At 41.7% G+C, this 27,309-nt stretch overlaps 2 protein-coding genes across 2 annotated transcripts in view; both read left to right on the forward strand.

Annotated features, from left to right (window-relative positions):
- The first annotated feature begins 710 nt into the window (after positions 1 to 710).
- On the forward strand, positions 711 to 10,611 carry pkdccb (protein kinase domain containing, cytoplasmic b). The gene is made up of 7 exons (XM_083923814.1): positions 711 to 1,383; positions 2,127 to 2,273; positions 3,980 to 4,251; positions 4,592 to 4,671; positions 4,978 to 5,085; positions 9,104 to 9,280; positions 9,658 to 10,611. The coding sequence occupies exons 1-7, from the start codon at positions 769 to 771 to the stop codon at positions 9,762 to 9,764; spliced, it is 1,506 nt and encodes a 501-aa protein (XP_083779940.1). The 5' UTR covers positions 711 to 768; the 3' UTR covers positions 9,765 to 10,611.
- A 10,156-nt stretch (positions 10,612 to 20,767) lies between these two features.
- eml1 (EMAP like 1) overlaps positions 20,768 to 27,309 on the forward strand; it is a 53,040-nt gene continuing 46,498 nt past the window's right edge. The window contains exon 1 of the mRNA XM_083923972.1: positions 20,768 to 20,897. Coding sequence (XP_083780098.1) covers positions 20,870 to 20,897 — 28 coding nt within the window. The 5' untranslated portion in view covers positions 20,768 to 20,869. The remainder of the gene's footprint in view (positions 20,898 to 27,309) is intronic.

Here is a 27,309-nt window from a genome sequence, read left to right on the forward strand (position 1 = left end):
TTACAGCTTCAGTGCCTCAAGATCTGTGACACGAACACACAGTTGCATAAATAAAGATACAGAACAAAAACTAGAAATACAGTTGAAACCAATAGCAGCATCATGTGTTTCTGTGAACAAATCTGATAAGTTACTCTAAGGCTTCTGATCAGTAATGCATCAGTTTCTGTGAGTGTTTGTGAGTAAAGACAGAAGTGTAGATGCTTTGCTGCCACCTGTTGGACAGATTGTTAAGGTGACAGCAGTCCTCCACCTTTCTCTGTCTGTCCATAATAATGCAAAATGCATATAGGTTAATAATGTCTGTTTTGTGTTGAACACCATTATAACACTATAATTAGTTTATATTTGGAATTAAATGAAACAGCATACTAATTTAAAATACTCTCTATTTTAAAACTTAAATTTCAAAAGTAAAGTGTTATTCTATTTCTTCCAGTTTGTGTATCCTTGTTGGATAAAACATAAATTATTATTAGACCATTGCATTTCTTCATACACTGTAAGTCGCGGTGTCTGATTGCTGTTGTAAAAAAGCGCTTTAACGCGCGGATTGAGTGACAACATGAGGTCGAGATCTCCTGCGATGTTGTTCGGCGGGTGTAAAGTTACGAGCGGACAGGACACACCTCTAGAGGGAGTTCCCGGGGAGGTGGAAACAAGGAGCCGCTCACTCCAGAAAAGTCAGGAGTCCCTTTCAGTTAGTGCCGAGCGGTCGTCCGAGTCCGTGCGCCTTTTCAGCTGCAGTAGCCGTGCCACGAGAGGAAAATGCCCGGAATGGGCAACTCTTTACGCGCGGCTGCCCTCCTGGCTTTCGTGGTTCTTTCTATCCTGGTGTCACTCTTGATCAGCAGCGTGCAGCAGTTTGGAGCGAGAATACCTCACTTTTCCGATGCAACTGTCGCTGGTGATGAGGAGGAGTTCGCGTCGCTCCGCGGGGCGTTGATTTACCAACTCAACGAGAGGCGCAACGAAATTATTCCGCTGCTTTTACCTGATGGTGATGAGGATGAAAACCAACTCTTCAGAGAAAGTCGACTTTCTCTCCAACATGATCCAAAACACTCGACTTTGGATTACAGTCTGTGGGGTGAGATCACGCATGGCTCCAGGAAAGCGCATATGGATGAAATGGATTGTGACTCTCTGGTGGACATGCAGGCGGTGGAGATCCTCGGCTCTGGATACACCAAACTGGTTGTCAAAGTGAATCTAGCCGGTGGTCAACCTGTAGCCTTAAAACTCGTCAACGAGCAGGGGATAGACATGGGGAAGTGTGTGGAGGATTTCAAAGACCCTCGAGGCTGCCGTGAGCTCGTTTCTTACAAGTTGAAGAAAGAAATAGTCCTTTTGCAGAGGCTGCAGCATCCAAACGTCATCAAGGTACAGTGCTCCCTCTGTCTGCCTCGTGTGCACACATTTAAAAAGCTTCAAAATATTTAAAGTTGCTGTCCAAATGCCAAAACAACATTGTAGACACCATACACTAATGCAAAGTTGTTGGAATGTAGTGCATTAAAGGCTTACTTTTAAACACTGGAGCTACTGCTGGAATATTATTAGATTTTTCCATAATCCGTTTGCCCCAGCTCACATTTTCCTTTGTCTCAAACACAGTGAACTGGATGAAAGGCCTCACTGGCTCTGCAGGACCTTCCCATGTAATTAAATTAAATTCACTGACCCTCTTCTGACCTCTGGGTCCAGTTTGGCAAGAGCAGACAATGTGCTTCTGTCCCCTCTACTATCCCCGGCTGCATCTGAAACCCCCACAGAGTTTATTCACTCAAACCATTACAGCCCAATTTAGAACTAGTTTGAATTAAACTGTGTCTCCAGCAGTCGTGTGACAGCGGTGTGTCCAGCAGCTCAATCGACTAATTTCGCAAGTGTACAGAGCACGTTCCCCCTTTTGACTAAATGTGATTTATCTGTCACAAGTCTGAGCTGCGAAGAGCACGGTTGGCAGAACATCATGTCCTCTCAATGCACCCCTACATGGAGAACTTTTAGACACTTCAGCCGGTTGCTTTCTCTCAGTTAAAATGCAGAAACAAACAGCAGCATAATTATCTGTTTGCTTCTTTTCACTGTGAATAACCCCCAGTTATTCTCCACTTCCACAGCTCAAAGGTCACTGTGCAGGCGATGCAGGAGGAAGAGGAGGAGGAGGAGAAGGACGAGAGGGGGGAAGAGTCACAGTCATTCTGGAGCAGGGGAATCCTCTCCAGATGATCCAGCTGCTCCAGAGTCCCTGGGAGGACAGATTCAGGGTTAGTTCCCACCTTCAGCTGTTGATACGCATGCTCTATCATTCATGCTTTAAAACTCCACTGCACACCGGGGAGGTGGAGAGTCTCCCTTGCACATATTTGCACGATATGTGCGAGCTCTCGCTTCTCTTGGCAGGAGAGATGGTTGAAAGATGAGATAGGCGGACATTTGAAACTCCTGGAGGTCTGACATCTGTCCCTCAGTGTATTTGATCAGGCCATGGTTGGAATGGAGATGGGTCCTGGAGTTAATCCACTGCAGGCTAGGAATGTCATGTCATCACACACACACACGCACACACACACACACACACACACACACACTTACACACACACACACACACACACACACACACACACACAAACACACACACACAGCGGTTTTAGTCAACCCCCATCACAGGTATGCTCACAGTGGGAGTCAACAGGCTGAATTTACACTCCAAGGATGTGTGTGTGTGCGTGTGTGTGCGTGTGCGTGTGCGTGTGTGTGTGTGTATGTGTGTGTTCATGCATGGATGTGTTTGAAAGAGAACGAAAGAATGGCTGAAAGAGAAAAAAATTGTCAGAGCATGCACACTTTGTTTTTGGATTAGCAGAAGTAACATCCCAGTCTGCCAGTATCATCTCAGCCATGGGCCTCTTTCTGCTGCATCACCCAAATAGCCGTTCATAATACCCCCCTGGAGCTGCTCGGCCCCTTTCAGCTACATTGCATCTGCGCAGGCTACAGTAATCCGGGAGTGTTCGGTTTCACCCGGACCTGTTATTACAGTGCTTCGATCCCACCAAGTGACGTCCAAGAGACTCTGAGCATTACCTAACACCGCAGCTATGTTTGTAGTGTGACAGAATCATTTCATGCTCTGTCAGTGCACGGCTAATGCCTTTATGTTGCCTTTAGTAGCCTACTTATTTTCTCTTTCAGTTTTATTGTAGGATTTAAAGAGCACCATAAAAGCAGTCTCAGGAAATGGCTTGCAAATGTGGCCGGGGAAACGTCTTAAAAGCGAATAACAGTGTTTTTTGCGAGACTGAAGGTTTTTTATAATTTGCCATATTTAGCAATATAGTGAGCCTTAATTACATTGCCCATTGCATCTTTCTTTTTCAGGAAAAAAAACAAGTCAGTATTTAGCTTGACCACCAAGAATGTTTTGGTTATTCCAGCATTTTATTAAAGGTTTTTATTTGACAACAAGTGGCAGGAAGTTGGAGGGAAGCCGCAGTCTGGTAGTAACACCTGTTTTCTTTACTGATTAATCTGACCTTCTATTTCATCAATTTATCATTTAAATCTTTATTTTAAGCAAAAATGACTGATTTCCTTTGTCTTCTGTGAAAGTAAACTTTATGCTTTTGGGTTTTGGACGGTTTGTCGGCACAAAACAAGCTATCTGAATATGTCAGCTTGTTTTAGTTATTGTGTGGTTAATTGAGAAAATAGTACTCCGATTAATAAATGATGAAAATAACTGTTAGTTGCAGCCTTAATTTAATCTATAAAATGTTTTTTTTAGTTTAAGCTGCCAGAGCCCAGGGTGACATCTTTAAGGTGCTATTTTGTCTGACCAACATTACCTCATTGGTTATAATGTTTTTGGAGTTACGGGGATAATGTCTTACTCTTTTACTACATTTCTGTGCACTTAAACAAATAGTCATCAATCCAGCTGATCAGGTTTTGGCATGTCTAATCTCCCCAGGTGTGTCTGGACCTGGTCAGGCTCCTCCACTTCCTCTCCCAGTCTCCTCTGGGCTCCGTGGCTCTGCTGGATTTCCAGCCCCGGCAATTTGTCACCGTGTCCGGTGAACTGAAGCTCACGGACCTGGACGACGCCAGCGCCGAGGAGACCTCCTGTAAGACGGACGCAGACTGCACCCTCCAGTTTCCGCACAGAAATTTCACTCTGCCATGCTCGGCACAGGGAGTGTGTGAGGACTTGAATGAGAAGAGGAACCTTTACAACGCCTATAGGTAAGAGAAGTGACACTTTTACTGCGTGATAGACGTGTGATGGATGGATGGAGCAGCAGCTACATGGATGATTGTTTAAATACAGGCCCGGCCGACTCTTAAAATGTTGTGGATATTAAAGACGTACAGCTGGAAATGGGCAGTATGATGGAGGAGGTGTGATGAATAAATTGGTAGTTTCAGTGGGGAAAAAAATGAGTCTTTTCTGTTTAAAAGCGACAGTTTTATGGACTGTTTGTTTTAACACAGGTGTGAGACAAGTCATGTTCTGTGGCAACTATGTGATGGGGCTTGTCTGTCTTTCTGTCTGTCTGACTGAGTTGTCTTTGCCTGGCCCCAGGTATTTTTTCACCTACCTGCTGCCTCATCAGGCCCCGCCCGGCTTCACACACCTGGTAGACCACATCATGAACTCCACAGGTGAGGACTAGAGACGCCTTGACATGACGGAGCGTTCACTGTTGCAGATCAGACGGCAAATCATTCCATGATTGCAGTCGTGTAATGACATGCCTCAATATAAGTGCTTCTTTTAATGAGCTCAACAAGACGCCTCATGACATGTAACGAGGTAATGAATACAATTTGTTATCTGCTGAGATCAAACGACTGGGATTAGACAGGAGAAGCACAGCGAGGGAAAAGCAAATCACCCATATTGGAACGTACAGTATGACTTTATTTTGTAGATCTTTTACCAGATTTGAATGCATTGTGTTTGTCCAGGGGAGCTGAAAGCTGACATCAATCAAACACTGGAGGCCTTTGAACACATCCTCCTCCTCTACAAGTCTGGCCTGCACCTGGACAACCTGCCTCCATCAATAATCAGAGGTAAGAGCTTCAGGAATGAAGGCTGCTTCTTTTTATGAAGTACAGTAGGCCCTTTTGTAGACCCTTTTCTTCTTTCTTCTTTGAGAGAATATTTTGATTTTTTTATAGAGAAAACTCAGATAGTCTACACTGCTGTTTTCATTTTGTAACTTTTAGAAAAAAATCAAAGGGGGCGTGTTTCTCCGGCTGTTTTGACAGGTTTATTAGGCAGCTGGAATGAGAGGACAAAATCAACAAAGTGGGATTAATCCTGCATGTCTCTGGCTCAGAAAGCACAGTCGGCGTTCATTTAAAAAAACAAAAAACAGTGCTGGATTCTGTTCAGCCTTTCAGGATAGTCACAAAGAGATATTTGTTTGTAGACTTTGAATTATTTTTATTTAAAAAGCTCTAGTGAACTACTTTTGCCCTTCAGAACGCCATATAAAGTACTTTTTTCAAACTTTTCATCCCACTTTGTATTCTTTCAGCATAAGCACAAAAAAATACTTCACTTTTATTTTCTTCAACTCGCCTCCACTCTTTCCCCTCCCGCCCATTCCTCGCAGCTCTATGAAATATTAATAACAGAATGACTGGCTGCGTTCCTGTGGTGAGATTTTCCGTCCTCCCAGATGCTGGACTGTTTATATAGCAGCACTTTGTGAATTTAATCACAGATTCAGGGTAAAGGCCTGGGCGCTGAGGCTGACACCAGGAGGGAATGTTCTAGCTTAACAAGGAGGTGCCATGAGTCAACCCTGCTGCTGCTGCTGCTGCTGCTGCTGCTGCTGCTGCTGCTGCTGCTGCTGCTGCTGCTGCTGCTGCTGTGTGTGTGTGATAAGATCCCCAAAAAATGTGTGCGTATATTATTGAGGAGCACCATATTTAGGGTTTAGTTGAAACAGAGGTGGTTTTTTGGTGGAGGGAAAGCCTCAATTTTAAATTGACTTTACAGTTTGACATATTTGCAAATCAACATATTCAAGTTTGCCAAGAGTTTGATGAGAAGATTGATATTACTCCCATACAGTATCTGTCCCGTAATATGCAGCTACAGCTAGAAACCAGTCAGCTTAATTTATAATACAGACTGGAAACTGTATTAATTAGCACTAATTAGCATGTTATCTCGTTCGTTGAATAGACTTTGTTTAAAGGTCCCATAGTATGATCATTTTCAGGTTCATACTTGCATTTTGTGTTTCTTCTAGAACATGTTTACATGCTTTTCCTCATTCTGTCTGTCTGAATATACCTGTATTCACCCTCTGTCCAAAATGCTTCCTTTAAGCGCCTGTCTCTTAAAGCCCAGTCAGCTCTGATTGGTTTCCGGGTCTTCTGCAGCGGCGCTCTCCGGTCTTGGCTTGTTTAAAAGCAGAGTTTCTGAATACGGACTGTGTGCAATTCTCTGTGTATTGAGCGTTACAGTATTTATATAGCGCCGCTGCCTGCTTTATAATTGGAAAGGGAAAAAAAAATGGAAATCCCTTTTTACAACATGAGTCCTGAGTCTCTGCTGGTTGCCCACAAGTCTTTAGGAAATTACTGCTACCAGCCAAGATTGAGCAAATAATCCCGTGTAAAACTGCACAGGATCCCTTTTAAAATTCTGATTTTGTACGGATAAAACAAAGATGGTATGATATGTTAATTAGTGGGCTTTAGAGGAAGTTTGGGGTTAGATAGAGGCAAGCTAGCTATTTCCCTTTTTTCCAGTCTTCCCTCTAAGCTTAGCTAAACAGCTGCTGGTGTTAGCTTAATATTTACAGTACAGACATGTGAGTGCTATTAATCTTCTCGTCTAAATCTCCCCAAGAAAGCAAATAAGCACATTTGCAGAGATGTCCAGCTGTTGTTTTACATTATTAAACATCCAGAAGAGAGAACCAAGCAACAAGGATTGTGCAATTGTGTATTAAAAACAACACATGAGCTCATTAATATGTCTCCCCTAAAAAGAGAGGGAAAAAAGAGAATCGCAGCCAAAGACGCACTGAGATTGATAAAAGAAGCCAAATGGCAACGCAGCTCAAAGTCGAGCTCAGCAAGGGTGTATGTGCATGTGTGGGAAAGACGCTAATCAAGTGTTAATTTGAAATTGCTGACAGATGGACATTCATTGGTAATGTGGATGTAACTTTTCCACAGCTGAGATCATTTGTGATTTGATGGAGGCCAGAATCTGCTAAAGACGTAATTCTTTAAAAAGGCTGTTGCTGCTGTTGGAATTTAGTTAGTTGGTTAAAGAGTGAATTCATTTAGGTCCTGAGCACTGTCCTAAATAAATACTTACAAAATATACAAGGAGGGCTGTTTTTCCCGTCCTTCATCTTAAACACAAAGAGCTCATATTCATACGTCTCTGTCTCCTCGACAGCTGAGGCCTGCCACCCTTCAGCTCCCCGGCCGGCCTCATGTTTTTTTTCTCCCCTGAGAAGGATCCTCGAAACACTCCTTCTCCTTGTTCCCTTTGCTCAAACTCAGTAGGCAGATCCTCGTGTCCTTTTCCTCTTAACAATACACACACACACACACACACACACACACACACACACACACACACACACACACACACACACACACACACCAGCTCCTACCATTTAGGAAGGTTAACAGTTTGCAACAGTGTGTGCCTCCTCCTCTGTACGGACTCACAGACTAGGCTTTTGTCCTCGTGTGTGTGTGTGTGTGTGTGTGTGTGTGTGTGTGTGTGTGTGTGTGTGTGTGTGTGTGTGTGTGTGTGTGTGTGTGTGTGTGTGTGTGTGTGTGTGTGTGTGTGTGTGTGTGTGTGTGTGTGTGTGTGTGTGTGTGTGTGTGTGTGTGTGTGTGTGTGTGTGTGTGTGTGTGTGTGTGTGTGTGTGTGTGTGTGTGTGTGTGTGTGTGTGTGTGTGTGTGTGTGTGTGTGTGTGTGTGTGTGTGTGTGTGTGTGTGTGTGTGTGTGTGTGTGTGTGTGTGTGTGTGTGTGTGCGCATATGTGTGTGTCCATATGTGTGTGTGTCCATATGTGTGCATGCTTCTCTCTCATGGCTCCTGCTAATGTGTAGCAGATGATTTAGGGCCCGATCCACAAGAAGTCTGACTGAAAGAGTTATAATGATGAATGTAATGCAAAGGAGGAAGGTGGAGCGAAGTGATTTTCCAGTAACAGCTCGTTAGAGAAAAGCTCAAAATGGTGTCACATCTTTACAAAGACCACAATAGACGTAGAGGGTTCTGGGTCGGCATTAACATTTTTAAGCAAAAAGTGCAACTATTTTTGTCTTTTTATTTATTCAAGCGAAAATGCCAAAGGTTTTGTGGTTCCAGCTTCTCAGTCTGGAGGATTTAATGCTTTTCTTCCAGGCTTGTGAAAATAAATTAAATATCTTTATGTTTTGGACCAAAAATGTCGTCTCTGGTCTGGGAAATTGTGGTCATAAGAAATTTTTAAACAATTAAGAATAGAATTGGCAGATGAATTAACAATTAAAGTAATTGCTAGCTGTAGCCCTGGCAGCAGTAATTAAAAGGTAAATCTAAAGGACCTTTTTTTCTTTCTGTTCTTGGTTTCTGCTGATTTCATGTGCATCAGACATAGGAAAACATTTGGCTGATAAATATTTTTAGGTACATTTCAGAAATGTGAGATGCCCAAAAACATATTTTGTTTTTTTTCATTTAATGCAATATATGTACATTTTTTTATTATCATGGTAAAAAACAATCTTTCAAACCAGATCCTGTTGCTGCTCCTGCCTTCAAATGGCCATAGACATTATAATGAGTGTAAATCAGCTGTCAGTCATTCCTTTATCAGGAATCCATTTCAGTCAGTAAGAGCTCTATAGTTGAATGACAGTGACGCTGTATTTTCTCTTTCAACCTGTTTCCTTTGTGGTTCTTCTTCATGTTCTGATCTGTATTCTCTTCATTCAACGCTGCACAGTATCCGTTTCCCTACAGGGATCATGAAACTTTCATCTTATCTTCAGAGAGCGCTTGAAAAATCTTTCAGTAGCCTCATGTATTAAAGTGGCATCTCCTCCTTTGTGGTTAGATTTCACCGTGATGCGAGGTATGGGGACCTCTGGGAACGTGGAGTACCGCTGCTGGCCTTCGTACAGCCAGCAGGGCTGCGTGCTGTCGGTCCATAGCGCTAGAGAGGCAGCGTACATCTGTAACTCCCATTCTCAGTGCAACAGCTTCACTCTGACCGGGCAGAAGACATGGACGGGTTAGTAAAGCCACCGATGAACTCTCCCTTTCTATTCCTCTGTCTGAAAGTGTGTCAAATGTCTTTTTTTTCTCCCATGGCTGATCTTTATACATGTTTTTCATCTCACTTTAGCCTGTAAAACCCATAACATGAATTAAATTGGCCAAATACTCTATAATAAGCAAGTATAATTACCCACAAAATCATGTCTGGCTTAGACTGCTCAGTAAACATACTCTTCTTTCTGCTCTTTGAATCTTTTGATGAAGCTTTTAAATGTTGAAATGTGGAGTTATTAAGGACATCAAGTCAAGACATGTCACTTTACTGATGTTGCAGATGTGTTTGACATAACTCTTTTCCTCTTTTCTGTTTTTTTCCTTCATGCTGTGCAGGTCGCCTCATGGCCTCTTTCAGGAGCAGCTTCAGTCATCTGGTGCCCGATGGGACATCAGAGGTGTATGTGAAGAAAACCAAAGCTCCTGAAACGACCGCCGTGTGACACGAGGACCAGACAGAACAATGCTGTTTCTGTCGAGCTGGAGTCGTTACGGAGTGGGATGAGAAATAACACACAAAACATTGCGCTTAAGATGAGAACCGCGTCCTCTGGAATATGTTGAACGTTGCTCGGCTCTGTGGATTTCAGGAGGAGCGTAGAGGCCGGGCTGAGGAGGAGGCGTTTGAAGTGAGGCAAGTGAATGTGATGTATTTATAGGGCTTCTGCTCGGTGACTGTTTGATCTGCCTGCCAGCTTACTGCCTCTGCCAGCTACTATTTAAAGGGATTTCCCTTCAGGTACAATTAAGGAGGGAGAGCCTTGTGCCCTCGACATGTTTTTTTTTCTTCTTCTTCTTCTACTTTGTCTTTATTTGCCATGTGTTTTGGCTTTCGTTGTGAGGCCGGGTCCCCGACCGTAGTAGGATTTTTAAGCCAAAGAGGTAATAAGAACAGCCGCTGCAGCTCAGCGTTTGAAGCCCGAGGACGAGAAAAGAAAACAAGCTCTTATACAAATACACTTTGATGTTAATGCGCTGAGGTTGCGGCTGTTTCTTCATGGTTCCCTGGCTTAGCTGCGCTGTGGTATGAGATGGCAACAACCATGTAAGCATTTCCACATCAACAGTGAGCAAAGATGATTAAAACCATTCCAGAGCAGTCTGTTTTTACGTACTTTTGTAAATTTAGTTCATATTGCTTAGTGCATAAATATTTATATGATCCAAATTAAATGTAATTCTTCTTACATGATTATGTGTTATAGCTTACGTACACCTTGTGGGTGAAACTTTTATTTTCAATGAAAAATGATTCACTTCAGTGTTTTTTTTATACTTCACTTATTGTAATTGTACAGTTTTACAATTTTGTAATTATATAAATGTATTGTTTCTACTTTTTGCTTTTGTGGTCATTTGCATTTTTTATTGTATTAAGTCTACCTATAACTAACAGCCTGTTTATTTCTCATTAGCACCTGTATGTGTGTGTGTGTGTGTGTGTGTGTGTTTGAGTGTGTGAGTGAATGTGTGTGTGTGTGTGAGCGGGGGTTTATACTGACCTGGTTTTGTGTGTGTGTTTTAAATCCTTTATCTGCTCGCGTGTCTCCACATCTACAATCTGAATGGGTGAGGCTGCAACCCTACGGAGCTCCGCAGAGTTTGCACAATACCAGAGGAATGCATTCAAATGCCCCCTCATGCTGAGCTCATTATTGGCCTTAATTAATACATGTAAATTAGCTTACTTACTGGCCCTTTCTCATGGTGAGAGAGGGGGCATTACTGTAAAACAAAGGCAGTCATCAAGACAATCAGAGCTCAATCTGCAGTTTGCACACGAATGGACTTGCTATCTGTGCCTGCCAGGGGGATTCGGATGGGCTGAGATAAGGGCAGGACTGCAGGGTGGCAGGCTGAAGGATTTGTAAAGTCAAGACTTGTAGCCACCACAGAGACTGGTGGGAGAGAAAGAGCAGACCAAATACCAATGATGTCCTGATATGAGCCAGAGACTTTTGTAATCCATCACTCTTCACATATTTCTTGTTGCTGTAAAAAAAAAAAAAAAACTTTTAAAAAAGGAAACATCTCATTGAAGAAATACAAAATCATGCAAAAATATTTTTTTTGTCAGAAAAAAATTCAAAACTCCAAATACTTTTGATTGTGGTCACTCCTTAGCCAGTTAGCTATACCGCTACCACTGACTTGAAAGAGCACATCCTGTCTACAAATTACACTTTTATGACTGATACATCGGGGAGGCCTCAGGCTTCTCTTTGCCTCATCTTGGCCCCTTGTTGTCTGGACAAAGCTGGCTGATTAGAGTCTGATTATGAAGATAAGGCGTCTGAGTCAGACTAGATAAGAACAAACCAACTCACTGGACCGACACAGCAGGACTCACTAGAAGGGCTGGCTGGATGGTGGGGAAATAATCCCCCACAAGAAGTATTTGTTTTATCTGTGCTACAGAAAATAGACCTAGTGACAAGAACTGCAGAAAAATCAACATTGGATTTGTCAAATGAATAGTTTGGAAATAAGACTTTTTTTTGCATTACATGAGAAAATTGATACTCTCTCTACATTTCTGTATGGCAAAGATGAAGCTACCATGAGCAACTGGTTAGCTTAGCTTAGCAAAGGCAACTCGTGGGTTCCTAGTCTAGTATCTGTCTGGTAAATTCCCAGCTATAGCTAGCAGCCATCTTAACCTAGCATAAAGGCTGGAAGCAGGGAAACAGCCAGCCTGTCTCTGTCCAAAGCAATGCTGTTTGAGAAGGAACTTTCACCGTCAAGAATTAGTGTGGCACTAAAATGGTGAATTACCATTTACACTTTGTTTAAACAAACAAGATATAATGTGTTAATCAGTGAGCTTTAGAGGTGCTGGTAGGTGGATTTTGTTTCCAGTCTCTGTGCTAAGCTAGATAGCCGGCGGCTGGTGGTAGCTACATCTTTCCGTTGCGGCGCCTACACACCAGGCTGGCAGTCGACTGTCGTTCAAAGTTGGGCTGCGGTGAGCGTTAACTAGTTTTTTGCGGTGTATCCTGCATTGCTGGCATTAGTTGTTTCTCATCAGCACCTTTTCTGCTGATTAGACCTCTGCTTCGGTTAAAGGTGGTTTTGATTTATGAGGTCACCCCAAACTTTCACACTATTCCTTTGGATTCTTTTTGTTTCTTCAGTACACAGATGCAAGTTACGACTTTGACACTCAAAAGAAACAAAAGAAAGATGATGAATGAATGAATAGCTGACTCAGTTAACTGGGCACACACAACTTCTAAAGCATTTATTCACAATTTATAATAAATAGCATGCCCCTCTCCGAGCGATAAGCTCTAATTTATTGAAACTTACAGCTGCGGCTCATCCTCCTCCACGCTGTCTCCGAGAAGAAAATGCCTGGCTTCCGACTGGTTTGTCTTGGCACTCCTTTTGACAGAGCTAATGGATGTCCTGGCATCGTCTGTAGCAAGCACATGTGGTTTAATGATTAAATGTTTTGAAACAAATGCAGAGTGGCGATAGATTCATTAGGTTGTTGAATTTAGTGTATATTCACAGCACAACATACGGCTTTCTTCATGTTCAGGTTTGTTGGAGAGTCTAGGGTTGGTGAATCAGCATCACGCCATCAGAATCTGCGGTTGTTCCAGAGGATGTCTTCACAGCATAGTTTTTGTATTCTCAGTTGAGTCTGAAAGTATTCCCTTTCTTCCCTCTGACTTTGTTTATTTAGCTGGATATATGTGTGGAGGATTGAAGGTTGAGCTGCTCTCCACCTTCTTTTGTTTGTTTTCTCATGTTTTGTTGTTTAGGGATGTTATCATATTTGCACCGTGGTGAAACGTTTAAAATGATCATGTGGTATTGCTGTCCTCGTGTTCATGTGTGGTACACTGTTCCTCTGTTTTTAACCGTGTAATTGACAAGTTGGCCCTTTTTTTTTTTTTCAAGGTTCAGGGAATGAGCGGGGGAGGAGACGGATTGTTTTTTTTACTCAGCTCCATACCCCTCCATTTCTGTTTTTTTAAGTTTCCAGTTTCACCAGACTTGTTTCCGTCGGGTTTTATTCATGACCTCCATCTGGAAATAATATATGTTCATGAAAACAAGCCATCAGCAATTTTAGGGAAGAGTAGTGTGTGTGCATATGTGTGTAGGGAGAGGGGGGACATTAGGGCCTCTTAGGGTTCAGGCTCCACCAATGTACAGTTTTAGTGCAGTGAGAAAGACATGTATGAGTAAGCTAAGAACCAAATCCTCCTTCAACCTTTTTTAAAATCTTGCTGCAATGCATTTGTGGTCTGGCTAAAGTCTTTGATTTGAATGCAAAGTTAGTCATCAAATGTAAGAAACCGCTGAGCTGCTGGGAGAAATTACGTGTCAGGCAGGTCTTTGGCAAAATGTTTGACCTTGGCTCAGCCTAAAAATATGCATTAACTCAGTGAAAGCCTGCATAGTTCTGCGGGAAAGAAGATCTGGCTTGTGTTTGAGTTGCTCACAAGAGCGTATGCAGCCTGTGACGGGAGAGATAGAGCAGATATTCACTCGACTCCAGGCTCACAGAACACCTCTGTGCCTGTCTGCCGCTTTGGCTGCGGTACACAGGAGACCGGCCGGTCACACCTGAGAGCCTCTGAAGAGTAGCCAGACATTTAGCCTGGCCTGTCCCGAGCACAGAGGCGTCTTAGTTTGCAGGTCACTGTCTGTATATCTAACTGTCTAACTTACTATTTGCCTGTCTGCCTGGAGCTGATACAATCTCTTTTAGAGCCATAATGGCTTTAGCAGGCCCTGAAGGAGAGAGAGCAAGTAGGTGTGTGTGAGGAGAGGTTTTCATTTCTGCCTGCCTGTCTGTGTTGGGGGTGTGTGTGGCGGGATCATGTTTTAAAAGCCCTGAAGTTAACCCCAGTCAAAAGGTTTATGCCTACCACTAAAGCCACAGAGGCATCTTGAAAGGTGTAATAGCTCAGCTTTGTATCCAGTGTCATCTCCATGGACCTACTGCATAGTTTTCCTGGCGTGTAGTGAAACTGATTACTGCGGTGCTTTAAAATTTCCCTCAAAATTGAGCAAAAACGATTTCAGAGCCAACTTTTAAACATCATTTATTTCTGAATGTCTGTGTTTGGGTAGCCTAACAATGGTGGTATTGCAAAACCCTTTTTTTTTTGTTTATGAGATCCCCACATGTTCTGCTGCCCTGCTTTCCCTCCCACTACCTCACAGCAGCAGTCTGGGTAATTTTTCTTTTGTTCCTCCCCCTCTACCCCCCGCCACCTCTCTTCCTCACCAGTCCATCCATCATACAGAGTCTCTGGAACCTCCTTTCACCCCACCCGTCCTCCCCTGTTGCTGCCACTGTGCTCCCTCTCTAAAGGTTTGTTCAGGCCAAAACCTCCACAGTTTTACTATTAATTTAGGTCTCCGCCGCTGCTGTTAAATTGTTCCATACATAGCTTCAACCCTCTATCAGTGTCAATCCTGCCAGTCTTCCACTGCTCCCGACTTCTTTCCCAAAACACGGCCAACAACTGCTGTGAAGCATCTGGAGTTCCCCCCATCTTTCAACTGGCTTAGACCTGAGGGCGTGTGTGCGTGTGTGTGCGTGTGTGTGTGTGTGTGTGTGTGTGTGTGTGTGTGTGTGTGTGTGTGTGTGTGTGTGTGTGTGTGTGTGTGTGTGTGTGTGTGTGTGTGTGTGTGTGTGTGTGTGTGTGTGTGTGTGTGTGTGTGTGTGTGTGTGTGTGTGTGTGTGTGTGTGTGTGTGTGTGTGTGTGTGTGTGTGTGTGTGTGTGTGTGTGTGTGTGTGTGTGTGTGTGTGTGTGTGTGTGTGTTTGTGGCTGACTAAAAACTGCTGTTCAAATCAAAGTGCCTGCCTTTTGTTGCATGCCCTGGAATCCCCTCCGTCACACCTCGGTCGTTTCTCAGCGGGGGGACTACTGCCCAAAGCCAGAGGAAGACTTCCTTCTTTACAGTTAATCCTTTACCGGAAATACACCACAACACCCCCTTTGAGTCACGCAATTTAATTCACAGTTCATTACATTTAGTACTTTTTAATTTGAAACGTTTTGTCCAATTTCTTTAAACGCACAAACAGGTTTATCCCTTATTTTGCACATACAATTTGACCTTTTCATCTTACCCAACATTTTCCTCACATTAATCTAGTTAATACATAAAGTTTCACTACTTTTGACCTTTTTTTTTTTTTTCTTGTGACAGCTTTGCAGATGTAGAAACCTGATAGAAAAGGAAGGAATAAAAGCTTTCCAGTAAAAAACTTTATTTCTTTATTCTGCTATTCGGTGCACAATTAATTCAGCATTTTGTACAGAAATAAACAGTATGTGTATGACTGTTGTCTTTCTTTTAGCATTAAATATATGTCACCAAATGCTGTTTAATTGATGTCTGATACTGTAAACAGCAATGTCTTGTAACCGCATGTGGAATGGGCACGAATTTTATGCATGACAGGCAAAAACAATTAATTAAGTAACTATTATTGCATTCTCTCTTCTTTGGCACAACCAAGTGCAGCTTCAGTTGTGTTGTGCAGGTTGTTAAACCTGTGCAGAGCTGTGAAGAGAGATCTTTGCCACAAGTCCCCAATTAGGGTTCTGCCCACACAGCCATAAAACAGTTAGTGGAATCATTCGGAGGCTGTTAGATTTAACGCTATTAAGAGTTCATTAGTACCTGCATACACAACTGCTCTGCTGCTGCTATGGGAGGATCATTAACACAGCCCCGTTAATGTAGGCTAGAGGCCTTTTCACTCATATTAATTAAGCTCCCTTAAGGTCATAACCTGTAGCCTCAAAATTATAGAATATTTAGATATACACACACTCTGTGTTTATCCTTTATGTGGTGTGATAAGAGGAGCCTACATCATAACTGTTATTTAAAGTGAGGCGGTCCAACAACAGCTTTAAACTTATTAAACCGCAGGTCTTAAACATTAAGCTGCAGCTAAGCTATGGAAACTATGGAAGGTATGGAGCACCACCTGATTAATTATACATATTTAAACTAGTTAAGTATAATTATTAATTAAATTGTCACCTTTCAAAACTATTTAATTTTAATTTGCTAAAATACTGTTTTCAAAATACTTTTTTTTAGCTTTTAAACTCTAAATCAAGAGTACTGATTATGTAACACTACACACACTGAACACAAACATTACAATGCATGTCACTGCACAATGTGTCTGCAAACCCAGACTAAACATTGCACTTAACTTCTGGTGAATATGAGACCACTTTATTTATTGAATTTAACCTGCAGATCAAATACTCAAACAAAGCAAAATTCAATTCAATTCAATTCAATTTTCAATTTATAGTGCCAAATCATAAATAAAAGTTATCTCAGGACACTTTACAGAGTAGGTAAAGACCACACTCTATGACTTATTTAGGATCTACATAGACCCAACAATTCCTCTGTAGAGTACGGTGGCGTTGAAAACCTTCCCTATAACAGGCAGGAACGTCAGACAGACCCAGCTCTAAGGAGGACGGCCATCTGTCTGCACCGGGGAGAAAAGAAAGGGAGAGAGAAAGAGAGAAAAGACGGACAGATGGACAGAGAGAGACAAGGACAGACACAAAGACAGAGACAGACACACTTCCAGAGATGCAAGAAACCAAAAAGAAACAGTAACTATAATAATATCCATAGCAATGTGAATATGACTTATATGTTATTGCAGTTAATACAGCAGAATAGTAGGAACAAGCACAGCTAAGGTGAAAGAATATGAAATTGATAATAATTATGACAAACATGATCAATGATGAGCAGTGGCAATAGCAGCTGCAATACAGTGAGACATACCACGATGGTGTTTTTATGGCTAAAAATTATATAGTTTATAAGACTAGTGATAGTATATATGACTAATAGTTTTAATAACAGCAGGAAGCGTCATGCAGACCATGGCAGCAGGCACCACCACGATCAGCAGAGACCTGTGCTATTCGGGTCTCTGCTGGTGAAATGATGTTTCTATTGATATATAACATTATTTGTCAAATATTTAATTGCACACAACACAGAATGCATAACGGCAAGAGTAGAGAATAAATACTATTAACCAAAGCTAAGTAGTAAAGGAGACAGGAGGAGGAGACAGGCAGTGACCAGGAGAATTAATTAGCCAACAGGTAAGCACCTTTTAAGGTGGTCTCATATCTAGAAATAAAGGCGGGCACCCTGAGCTGCTGGGAACTGAAGAAAGGGAAAGCAACTTGTTGACTGATGGAGGAGAGGGGAGAGAAAGAAAAACATTTGAGAGCAAGAGGTCAACAGAGACTTTGTATAACAGTGACAGTGATGGAGAGAGAAAAACTGAAGAGAAAGGACAACTTATTAGAAAGACCACCATCCACTTTACATCTACAGTCATTCAAAATGTACTTTCAATAATAATACATAACACAAAGGGGAGCTGTTCTGTTGATTAGTAATAGTTACCTTTATATTAAGAGATAATCTAACATTAAAGCAGCACTTTATAGTAAACTTGTAACTGGTTAAACAGAGTTCACTTCTGGACTGTAGGCACAGAGGGATCAGTGCCACATGAAAAATAAACCACACTTGCTTTGAAGGAAATTACAAACGGTCAATGTCCATCTGGTTTCCGGACAAATCACAGTGCAATTATTGCTACCACTTTGATGTTGCTTCTGCTCTAGATAACAGGCAGCATTATGAAGCCCCATTATGTGATTTATCAAAGGAAACTGACACAGTTGGCCATAAACAACTGCTAAATAGACTAACTTCCTTTCTGTGTAATGTCAAAATGATCTAACCAACGCAAACAGATCAAATGTTGTAAATGTAGGGACATTAATGTACCACAGGGATCCTTATTGGGTCTCACTTTATTTTTGTCTTTATAGATCGTGTTGCCTTGCCAGAAGTCACTTGACAATGTTAAACTTAAAACACAGAATTTTGATCAAAACCAAATGTATATTTGCGTCAAAAATGTAAATTACGATGAATATTAACTTTATGAATTATACCGAAACAGACTTTGTTTACCTGCATTCTAGACTTGGGACGCTGCTCTTAAACTAAAAAGCTGTTTATCACTCTACCCTTAGATGGAAGGTTTGATTGAAGATCAATTCAATACTCTTGAATTGTTGTATATCTATCTCAGGTCCCCTGTCAAACTGTTTAGCTAATATTTAATGACCTTATGGCTTTTATGGCTACTGTTCCTTAAATGGTTCTCAGTGCCTTCGTAATATTATATGTGGTATAGGGGATAGGGGGGAAATGCAATGGGGTGTCAACCAATCACAATCCTCTTGGGCAGTGCTAAGCCCCGGTTGCAGCAAAAGAGCCGTTGCAAAATAGATGGCGGAGATAGCGTTCAGACCTACAGTAGTCTGACTTGGTGTACATACGGTACGCCATAGGGCGTGACATTTCAGCAACAAGGCGAATCAAAGTGCTTTACATAAAACATTAAAAGGACATTTAAAAACTATTAAAACAGTGAGTCAAGGAAATAGAAAATAAAAAACATGTTAACAAGGAATATTACAGGTATAAAATACAAGAACAAAAGTGCAGTGTGAAGATAAAACATAAGCTTTCTTTTAGTTTGCAACCAGCTTTTCATGCTCTTATTACTCCTTTCTTTGTGACAACTCAATTGAAGATGAAAGCATAATATCTATCTTGTTTACTTCAATATGTTTTCAGAATTGTGTGAAGTAATGAGCCATAAAATGTCAAATCTCCAGCTATAAGTGAAGGCAGTACACAGTAACAACGTTACTGCAATGGCCATAGATACGTTCTCAGATCAGCCTTCAGCCTGACTTCTCAAAATAACCTGGTTTCTTGTGCAGGTAAATGTTGCATTGTTTAAAGCCAATGCAAGATAAGTCCTGAAAACTCACATTAAACCACTTTACAATCTAATTTAGCTTTATTTGGGCACTATTTTGGACACTCTGGGGTATATTACCTCAGCCCAAGTAATTGCATGTGATCATTACAGTGAGTAAAAACAGTCACAGCGGTGGATGGTCCACGTTCTGTTTGCCAGAGCCAGAGGGGTTGAGAGGTCTTTGTGGGGTGAAGGTTTAGGTTGTGTTTGCAAAAGGGTCTCCGAGCTCTTCTGCAAACAAGAGCTGGAGATCAAACATCAAAGCTGGTCCTGGTGTGAAGGCTGGTGTGCTTTGTTAAGTTGGGGGGGGGAGATAACGGAGCCCTCGAACATCTCATCCCCTGTGCTCTCTCAAAATCTCAAGATAACCCCTTGTCACTGGCACTAAGTCCTAACCTCTGTGACACTGGTCCCTGCTGGACAAGTCTACCATCTGACCCCACTCAGTCACATGCTGGACCTCTCCCTCGTGATAATCCTCCCAGTCAAGTGACATAGGGTCAGCTGAGTAAGCCGAAAAGAAATTCAGGAATGAGGGTTTGGAAAGGTTGGCAATGAGCCCAATCAGAGCTTCGCAGTGTAAGTTTGTTCTAAAGAAACATTTGTGCACTCAGGTGGGGCCAGTGATCTGTACAGCATTATGGAGTGTCTGGCAAGCACTTTTCTTTTTGTCTCGTCCTCCTGTTATGAAAAGGCTTCAGAGGGAGAAAGACGATGCTGTCTGAGACTTTTCATTCCCCTACTTTCCTCTTACATGGATTCGTCTTTTTGTTGCCTCTTGACTTCTTGTCTCTCCACCAAAGAAAGAACTTTCTTTCTGTTTTTCTGCTTTCTTTTTGGTAGAAATTGGCAGCACAATTCGACCACTCAGAAACATGGCCACTTTTCATTTGATTAGAAACAAAACAGACCATTGAGAGTATGTTTAGCTGTCAGAATTGCAGTCTGGAGTACAGAATCACTTGACCCAGGAAATGTCTTGGTATCCAGGCTACTTGAGGAGCTGGACACAACAAAGGATTTTTTCCTGATGTGAACAGCCTATTATTCAATGCAACACCAGCGCCCCCCACAGGAAACAAAAGCTACTACTGCCACAAGCACAAAAAAACCTGTCTCTCGAGGGAAAAGAAGTTTATTAGAACTTTCAGTGTTTTCTGTTACAGGCTCAAGGGATAAGGAGAAAAGCAGTCTGGAAAACAACTATTTTATGGTGCGTTAGTGAGGACGAAACGCTGCCTTCTTGTTTTGTTGCAGACCATATGACTTAAAACAGTTTCTTTTCTTTCCTTTTTAATGGTGAGATATGTGTTGTGGATATATGAGAAGTCAATGAAACCATATCCAAGAAGGCCTGCAATATCTAAGGGAAACAGTATCTCAAGGGAGGGCTGCTTGTTCCAAATTTAGTATCCAATAGCACAGTTTGCAATGTTTGATTGGCATATCTGCTAACCACTAGTCAGACTGTTGGGTTAGGGAGAGAGAGGGGTGAGGAAGACAAGGAGATAGAAAGTCAAGCAAAACAGAGAGAGTTTGACAGCAAAGAGCATAAAACAGATTTTAACCAGAGATATAAAAAAAGAAAGAAAAAAGACTGGGATTCAGAAGAAGCAACCGGCTGCCAAAAGAAGACACTGTCCTGATCATCTGGTCTCCCTGGCCATGTCTGACTGCGAGGGGCTACCAATGGGTAAGAAAAATCAGAGCATGTACTCTTGTGCACATGTGCGTCTGTGTTCAAGAGAGACATACGAGGTGCTTATCTTTGCTTCATGCATGTAATTGTTTGGATTTATGTGTCTGGATATATATGTGTATGTTGGGGGGGGGGGGGGGGGGGCTTTGTCTAAGCCCATTCTGTTTTAGTCTAAACCCTCCACTGGGACAGCTCACCCAGCAAGTATTCAGCTGCAAAGAGGAGCTGGTTCAGTTTGGGCCCTTATATGGAAACTTGGCAAGAATTCCCTCTCGTTTCATGAAAATAATGCAGAATGACTCTGCAGAAGTTTTAATCAGAGATATGCGGAAGAACGAGAAAAGAACAAGAGAGTGTGTGTATGTGTATGTTTGTTTGTACGGATGGAGGGAGGATGGTAGTCTCAGCGTTTCTGGGAGAAAGATTTGTGGATACAGCAGTGTTGCATGTCACCGGGTAGTTGGGGACAAATGGTGTAAAGATGTTTTGTGTGTGTGTGTGTGTGTGTGTGCGTACGTGTGTGCGCGCGCACGCGTGCACATGCTGGTGCGTGTGTGTTTTTGTATCTGTTTGATTACGATATTGTGTGTGTCCGGTAAATGTTTAAGCAACATTATGGGAATGATTTTGAAGCTGTTATTTAAATAAATAATAATTACAGATTGTTGCTTTAAGTGAAGGGTCATTTCCCACTAGTGCAGTTATAAATAGAAACTCCCTTATCTTGTCCGATCACTCACTCCCTCACTCGGTCTCTCACCCCTTTCCTTTGTGTATCTCATCTCTACCTGTTATTTTATCTCTTTATCTCCATTTGTCTTGTTTCTTTTCCTCTATGGCTCACTCCATGCAGGATTGAGAGATTGCCTTCTCAGATTAATCAGATGTGACTCAGTAAACTGGTCGATGTTGTCAAATTACAGAAAACTGCAGCCATGGTAACAGCTGCCAAGATTGCGGTTATTGCATTTCACAGACGGCTGACCACACCTACATAATCATATCATACTGGATTTTCCAAGAAATTACATCAAAATCTTTAAGTTTAATCACGGTTATTTATTTGCTGGCACCCCAATGGCTTAAACTCAACAAATTGGTCAAATGACACAGTGGCTATACTGTAATTTCAAAAGAGTTAAACACAATAGCTACACTCCATTACCACTTATTTACCGCTATATGCTGTCATTTTAAAACCAAAGCCAAAATCTTCTCCATTAATCTGCATCACATTGACTTACATCTTCAAATCCAACATGTTAATGTATTGAAGGAAAAATTCTGAGATGTTTTGGAAAATAGTTTTTGATAGTTTTATTCAGTTGAGATGAACAGCCTCGAGCAAAGATGCCAGTGTAATGGTGAACCCAGCCAAGGGTATTTGAGAATAAAGATGTTATCTGAAGGAAACTGTACTTAAAAGAAACAGCACTTGTAGAAATAAACTGTTTGGAAAAGTATGCAGAGAGTCAGATACCAGGGGAAGGTTCAGTTTCAACAAAGCAACCAAATGCAGAACTCATTTATGCCCAAACGCTTTCCAAAACAATGTTAACACCTCTCCAAAAACACAGACATTATAGTCTGTATAGATGTATAAAATATCATGTTTATGTCGACAAGTTATTTTAGACATTTTCCTTCAAAGACTGATAACAATAAAGATGGCTCTGCTGTCCTTTTCAAGTGTGCCAGTAAGTCATGACAGCGTGACAGTGAGCCGTCCTGCACAACAACATGAAACTGAAGCAGCTACTTGGAATTTATGATTCATTTTATTATTAACTGTGTTTTTCCTACTGTGACACGTGAAAATGACTTCAGTGACAAAGGTCTGTTGTTGCTGTGAGATATTTAGGATCTATAGAAGAAAACACAAATGTTCTGTCAGTCAAAGTTGTTTTTTAACAGTTTCAATTCTTTTTTTTAATACACAGTTCCCAACACTTACTTTCAGGCAAAGGAGAAAATGAATAGCAGCAGTTCTCTATATGTTCTGCAGGTGGCAGTATTAGCATATTTCATGAATGGTGGTCCTGCTGATGGGGATGAAGGAAAAGCACATGGTCATGAAAAGTAAGAAGTTAAATAAGGAAAAAAAGAAGAACAGCAGGGTTCGAGGTTACAAACGGAGATGCAAAAGAGGAGTAAATGAGGTATAATATAAGAAGGGAAATGAAGGGGGAGTATGATATAGATACGAGGTAAGGGAGGGAGACAGAAGACACAGGGGTGAGGCAGTGGTTGTCTCCAAGGAGATCAGTTTGGTGAAAAATAAAAATCAGTGCTGGCCACTGTGTAACTGAGAATTGTGGGGGCATCAATGGGAGCTGACGAGTCTTTCTGTGACAAAAAACATCAACACCTAGTCGCCATCGAATTCAGATACTGTCCATGTATATGTGTGTGTGTTTGTGTGTGTGTGTGTGTGTGTGTGTGTGTGTGTGTGTGTGTGTGTATGTTCAGAAATGCAGATGAGAGAGGAAGCCGGCATTATGGCCCCGGCCCGCTGACGTCAGCCCTCCATCTGTGCCCTGCAATTTGAGGACAAGCAGCTTTAGCTGATTTTAAACTCCTCATGTTAACAGACTGGCTGGAAATGGGTCATTTGTCACACAGGTTTGAGCACTCACCTGCAGTCAGTGTGTGTGTGTGTGTGTGTGTGTGTGTGTGTGTGTGTGTGTGTGTGTGTGTGTGTGTGTGTGTGTGTGTGTGTGTGTGTGTGTGTGTGTGTGTGTGTGTGTGTATGTGCGTGTGTGTGTGTGATTGAGACACAGGGAAGAGCATGACTGCCACAACACATGAATTAGAATAAACTGTGCAGTAGACGACAGATACTCCTCAGCAGAGTTTATTTCAGGCTCAATCGATTGCAAACTGATGTTGCTGTGACTTTGAAGGAACCCGGAGAGGAGAGACGAGCAAGTGCGGGAAGGAATGTTGTTCGATGCAGCACAAATGAACAGTATAGCAAAAGAATAGCATGAAATGAAACAGTATATATACAGTAGATATGTACTGTAGATATGTAAGAGAGAAAGAGTAGAGCAGAGTTCCTGGTTGTTCAGGGAATGGGGGAAGGGTGTAGGATGGATGTTTCAGCGGCCAAGTCAGATGTGATTAATGTTGTCGTCGCTTGAGAGAACACACAGCCCTGCATACACAGTGTGTATCCATTTTACACACCATAGCTCTGTTGGATTTTCATGGTATAGTGATCAGGTGTATTTCGATCTCTCTTTTAGATAAATGGAACATTTTCACAGTTATAAAGAGTTGACAAATTGTAACGTCTCCCCCCCTGAACTGCAAGGCGCTGTTTTCGTTTTTTTAATAGCCGTACACAGCATCAGTCACATTACTATGGTTCGCTGAATTATCCTGTTCTACTTCTGTATCCAAGTTATGCTTCATTAACATATAGATTAGATGCAGATAACTCTTTGCAACCCTTGTTCCTCACTTTCATGGCACCATTAGTGTAAAGGTGAGGAAGTCGTAAAGAGGCGGACAGAGGTATGAAAGGTAGACACAGAAGAAACAAAGGACCGAGTAAGACCCACGATATGATTTGATATGGTGCCATGATATTATGGATGTCGTACTTTTGTGCAGAATAATAGAGAGGCTCCCTTTACTGGCACATTCTCCATGTCACGGAAGATTGTTTCTCTTTCTGTCAGTCTGCTTTTTTATTACCTGCTTGCCTATTTGTTCATGTCAAAGTGTCTGCATGTGTCACAGAGTCTAATCCTGATCTCTGCACATATACAAGATCTGTTGCATGTCTGCCAACTCCATCCTGGAAGAAGGAGGAGACCTATTTTGCCTTTCCTTCAGTTTCTTTCCCTGTTTTTCCCCATTATTGGATGTCTCTAAGGGAAGGATTGAAGGTGCTGTAGGCTACGCAGACTGTAACGCCCTTTTAGGCAAATGTGTGATTTTTAATTTAAGTTATGTGTTAGCTTTGTGAAAATTACTTGACTTTACTCTTGTGGTTATTTTCAGTAAACGGGGAATCTGTCATTTCTGAAAGCACATTGTGAAGAAGTGATGTGTGTGGGTGTTGGTTTTAGTCTTTTAAAATGGGTTACATGCTGTATACAAACCACAGGAGCTGAGCTTAAGTCCTTCTGTGTGGAGTTTGCATGTTCTCCCCGTGTCTGCATGGGTTTTCTCCGGGTTCTCCGGCTTCCTCCCATGATCCAAAGACATGCACGTGTTAGGTTAATTGATGACTCTAAATTGCCCGTAGGTGTGAGTGTGAGTGTGCATGGTAGTCTGTCTCTGTTTGTCTCTATGTGCACTGTGATAGACTGGCGTCCCGTCCAGGGTTTACCCCGCCTCACACCCGATGTCAGCTGGGATCGGTTCCAGCCACCCTGCGACCCCTTTAGGGAAAAGCAGTTGAAGATGGATGAATGGAAAATATTCTCATGTAAAATGTAATAATTGTAAAACCCAACTTAAAGTCAGATGATGCTGTTAATGTAGATGATACAGTTAAAGTTAAAATAAACCTGTGCTAAAGGGAGAAACAGCACCTGTGATGTGACAGGATGATATATTCCAAACAGAAAAGAGGAGCTGCTCCACAGCCTCGGGATTAGTAGCTATTTACAGCCCAAAAGCAGATTCTCCTCTTCTTCACTCACGTGCTGTCTCTGTCTCTCTGCCATAAAGTCTGTCTTGACACGGCATCAACAGAGACTTAACAGGGAACAGGGCTCCTTTCTTTTGAAGTCTCAACCACCAAACACTTTCACTTTTATTCACCTCGAATCCAAGAGTCGTGTTTATCTTACTATGGCTCTAGCTGCAGTACCACATCAGGCTCTGTATTCACAACATTTAGTCTAAGCATTTCAGTGCTGATCAAGCATGAATCATATCATTTTTACACGTATAATGCTGTTATTGAAAATATTAATTGAACTTATTGTCAGGTAAGAATCAGTATTGTTGTTAAAAGCTTTAAAATATATTCTTGCAACAGTAGTTAGACTTGCAAAATGCGGCACTCAGCTCCCTCATTTCATAAATGTGGTTCTTTGTAGATATCACCGCCTGGCACATGCATAATACTTAGAGGCCATGACCAACAGACTGCACAAAAAACACAAGTGGTGACCCAGTTTTCCTGAACCAACACATCATGATTTGGCATTGCCATTGCTTCTGAAGCCCAAAACACAAGTGCACTGCAGTGTGTTGCTGCCATTTCATCTCGAGCCTTGTTTCTCCGCACTGATATTACACTTATACGCTGTGCAATCTTTGTTAGTTGTGTTGGTTAAAATATTTAATTTTAGAAGTAGAGCACAAAAAGTATTGATACACATTCACATACAATATTATATTCTATACTGAACATCTTTAGCCACGCTTGATGCTTCATGGATATCAATAATTATTGGATGGGCTGCCACAAAATTTTCTTCAGATACCCATGGTTTTCCAGGCAATGAATCCTTATGACTTTGGGGATCAACAATATAAATAATAATAATGCATTACCAACAGGTTGACATAAGTTAAGAGCTACATGTATAAACAACTATTGTGACCACTTTTGGATGAATTGCAATCATTTTGGTGACCACCTGACTCTTTCTCTAGTGCCATCATGTGGTCATAGATTTTATTTATGCAGTGCTTTGGTTTATGACCAGCTATCTGCAGAACTAATGGCATTCTCATCAGCCTCAGCCGTACATTGTTTAGCACTAATTAGCAAATGTTAGCATGCTAACGCTCTAAACTCAGATGGTGAAATTAGTAAACATTTGAACTGCTGGTCAACATGTTAGTATTGTCATTGTGAGGTTGGTAACAAGCTAAAGTTAGCATTTATCTTGCCTATACCTTCATAGAACCACTAATGTGATCGTGATTGTAGTCTTGCTGTAGCTTCTCACAGAAATGATGTAATATGGATGGCTGGTAAGAGGATAGATGATTCCCTCGGATCAATTACAGATTGTGTATTATGTCATGAGTTTGAATCCAGTATCCATGTTGCTGTGAGAGTCCTCATATTCCTCTTCTCTGAAGCAGAGCTGTGAACAAAACATTTTCACTCCCCCATTTAAAGTAGGTCACATTTTCACCCCATTATTCATGATGACAAAAACCATCAACAGCTCTTATTTATGGGTTATGGTTGATCACACACAGAAGATAGTAACTTGTCAGTTTCCTCCTGGTGTTGGAATAAAACCTTGATAAGTTGACTGAAATCACAGTTTTGTCTCTTTACTTTAGATTCTTGAAGCTAATAATGTCCGATGCGAGGGAACCACAGTTCACAATTCATTGTCATAGAATGTGTTTTAATCCGGACTCGACACCTCCTCTAATAAGCATGTATTAGAAATGACAGGTTATTTTCTCCCGCAGGTGG

This window comes from Echiichthys vipera (genome assembly GCF_963691815.1).
Source record: "Echiichthys vipera genome assembly, chromosome: 12".
In the NCBI taxonomy this organism is placed as follows: Eukaryota; Metazoa; Chordata; class Actinopteri; order Perciformes; family Trachinidae; genus Echiichthys; species Echiichthys vipera.

Coding starts and splice junctions, on each gene's coding strand:
- pkdccb (XM_083923814.1), top strand. CDS start 769: ATGCCCGGAATGGGCAACTCTTTACGCGCGGCTGCCCTCCTGGCTTTC. Junction 1,384..2,126: donor AGCATCCAAACGTCATCAAG/GTACAGTGCTCC, acceptor CCACTTCCACAG/CTCAAAGGTCACTGTGCAGG. Junction 9,281..9,657: donor CGGGCAGAAGACATGGACGG/GTTAGTAAAGCC, acceptor CATGCTGTGCAG/GTCGCCTCATGGCCTCTTTC.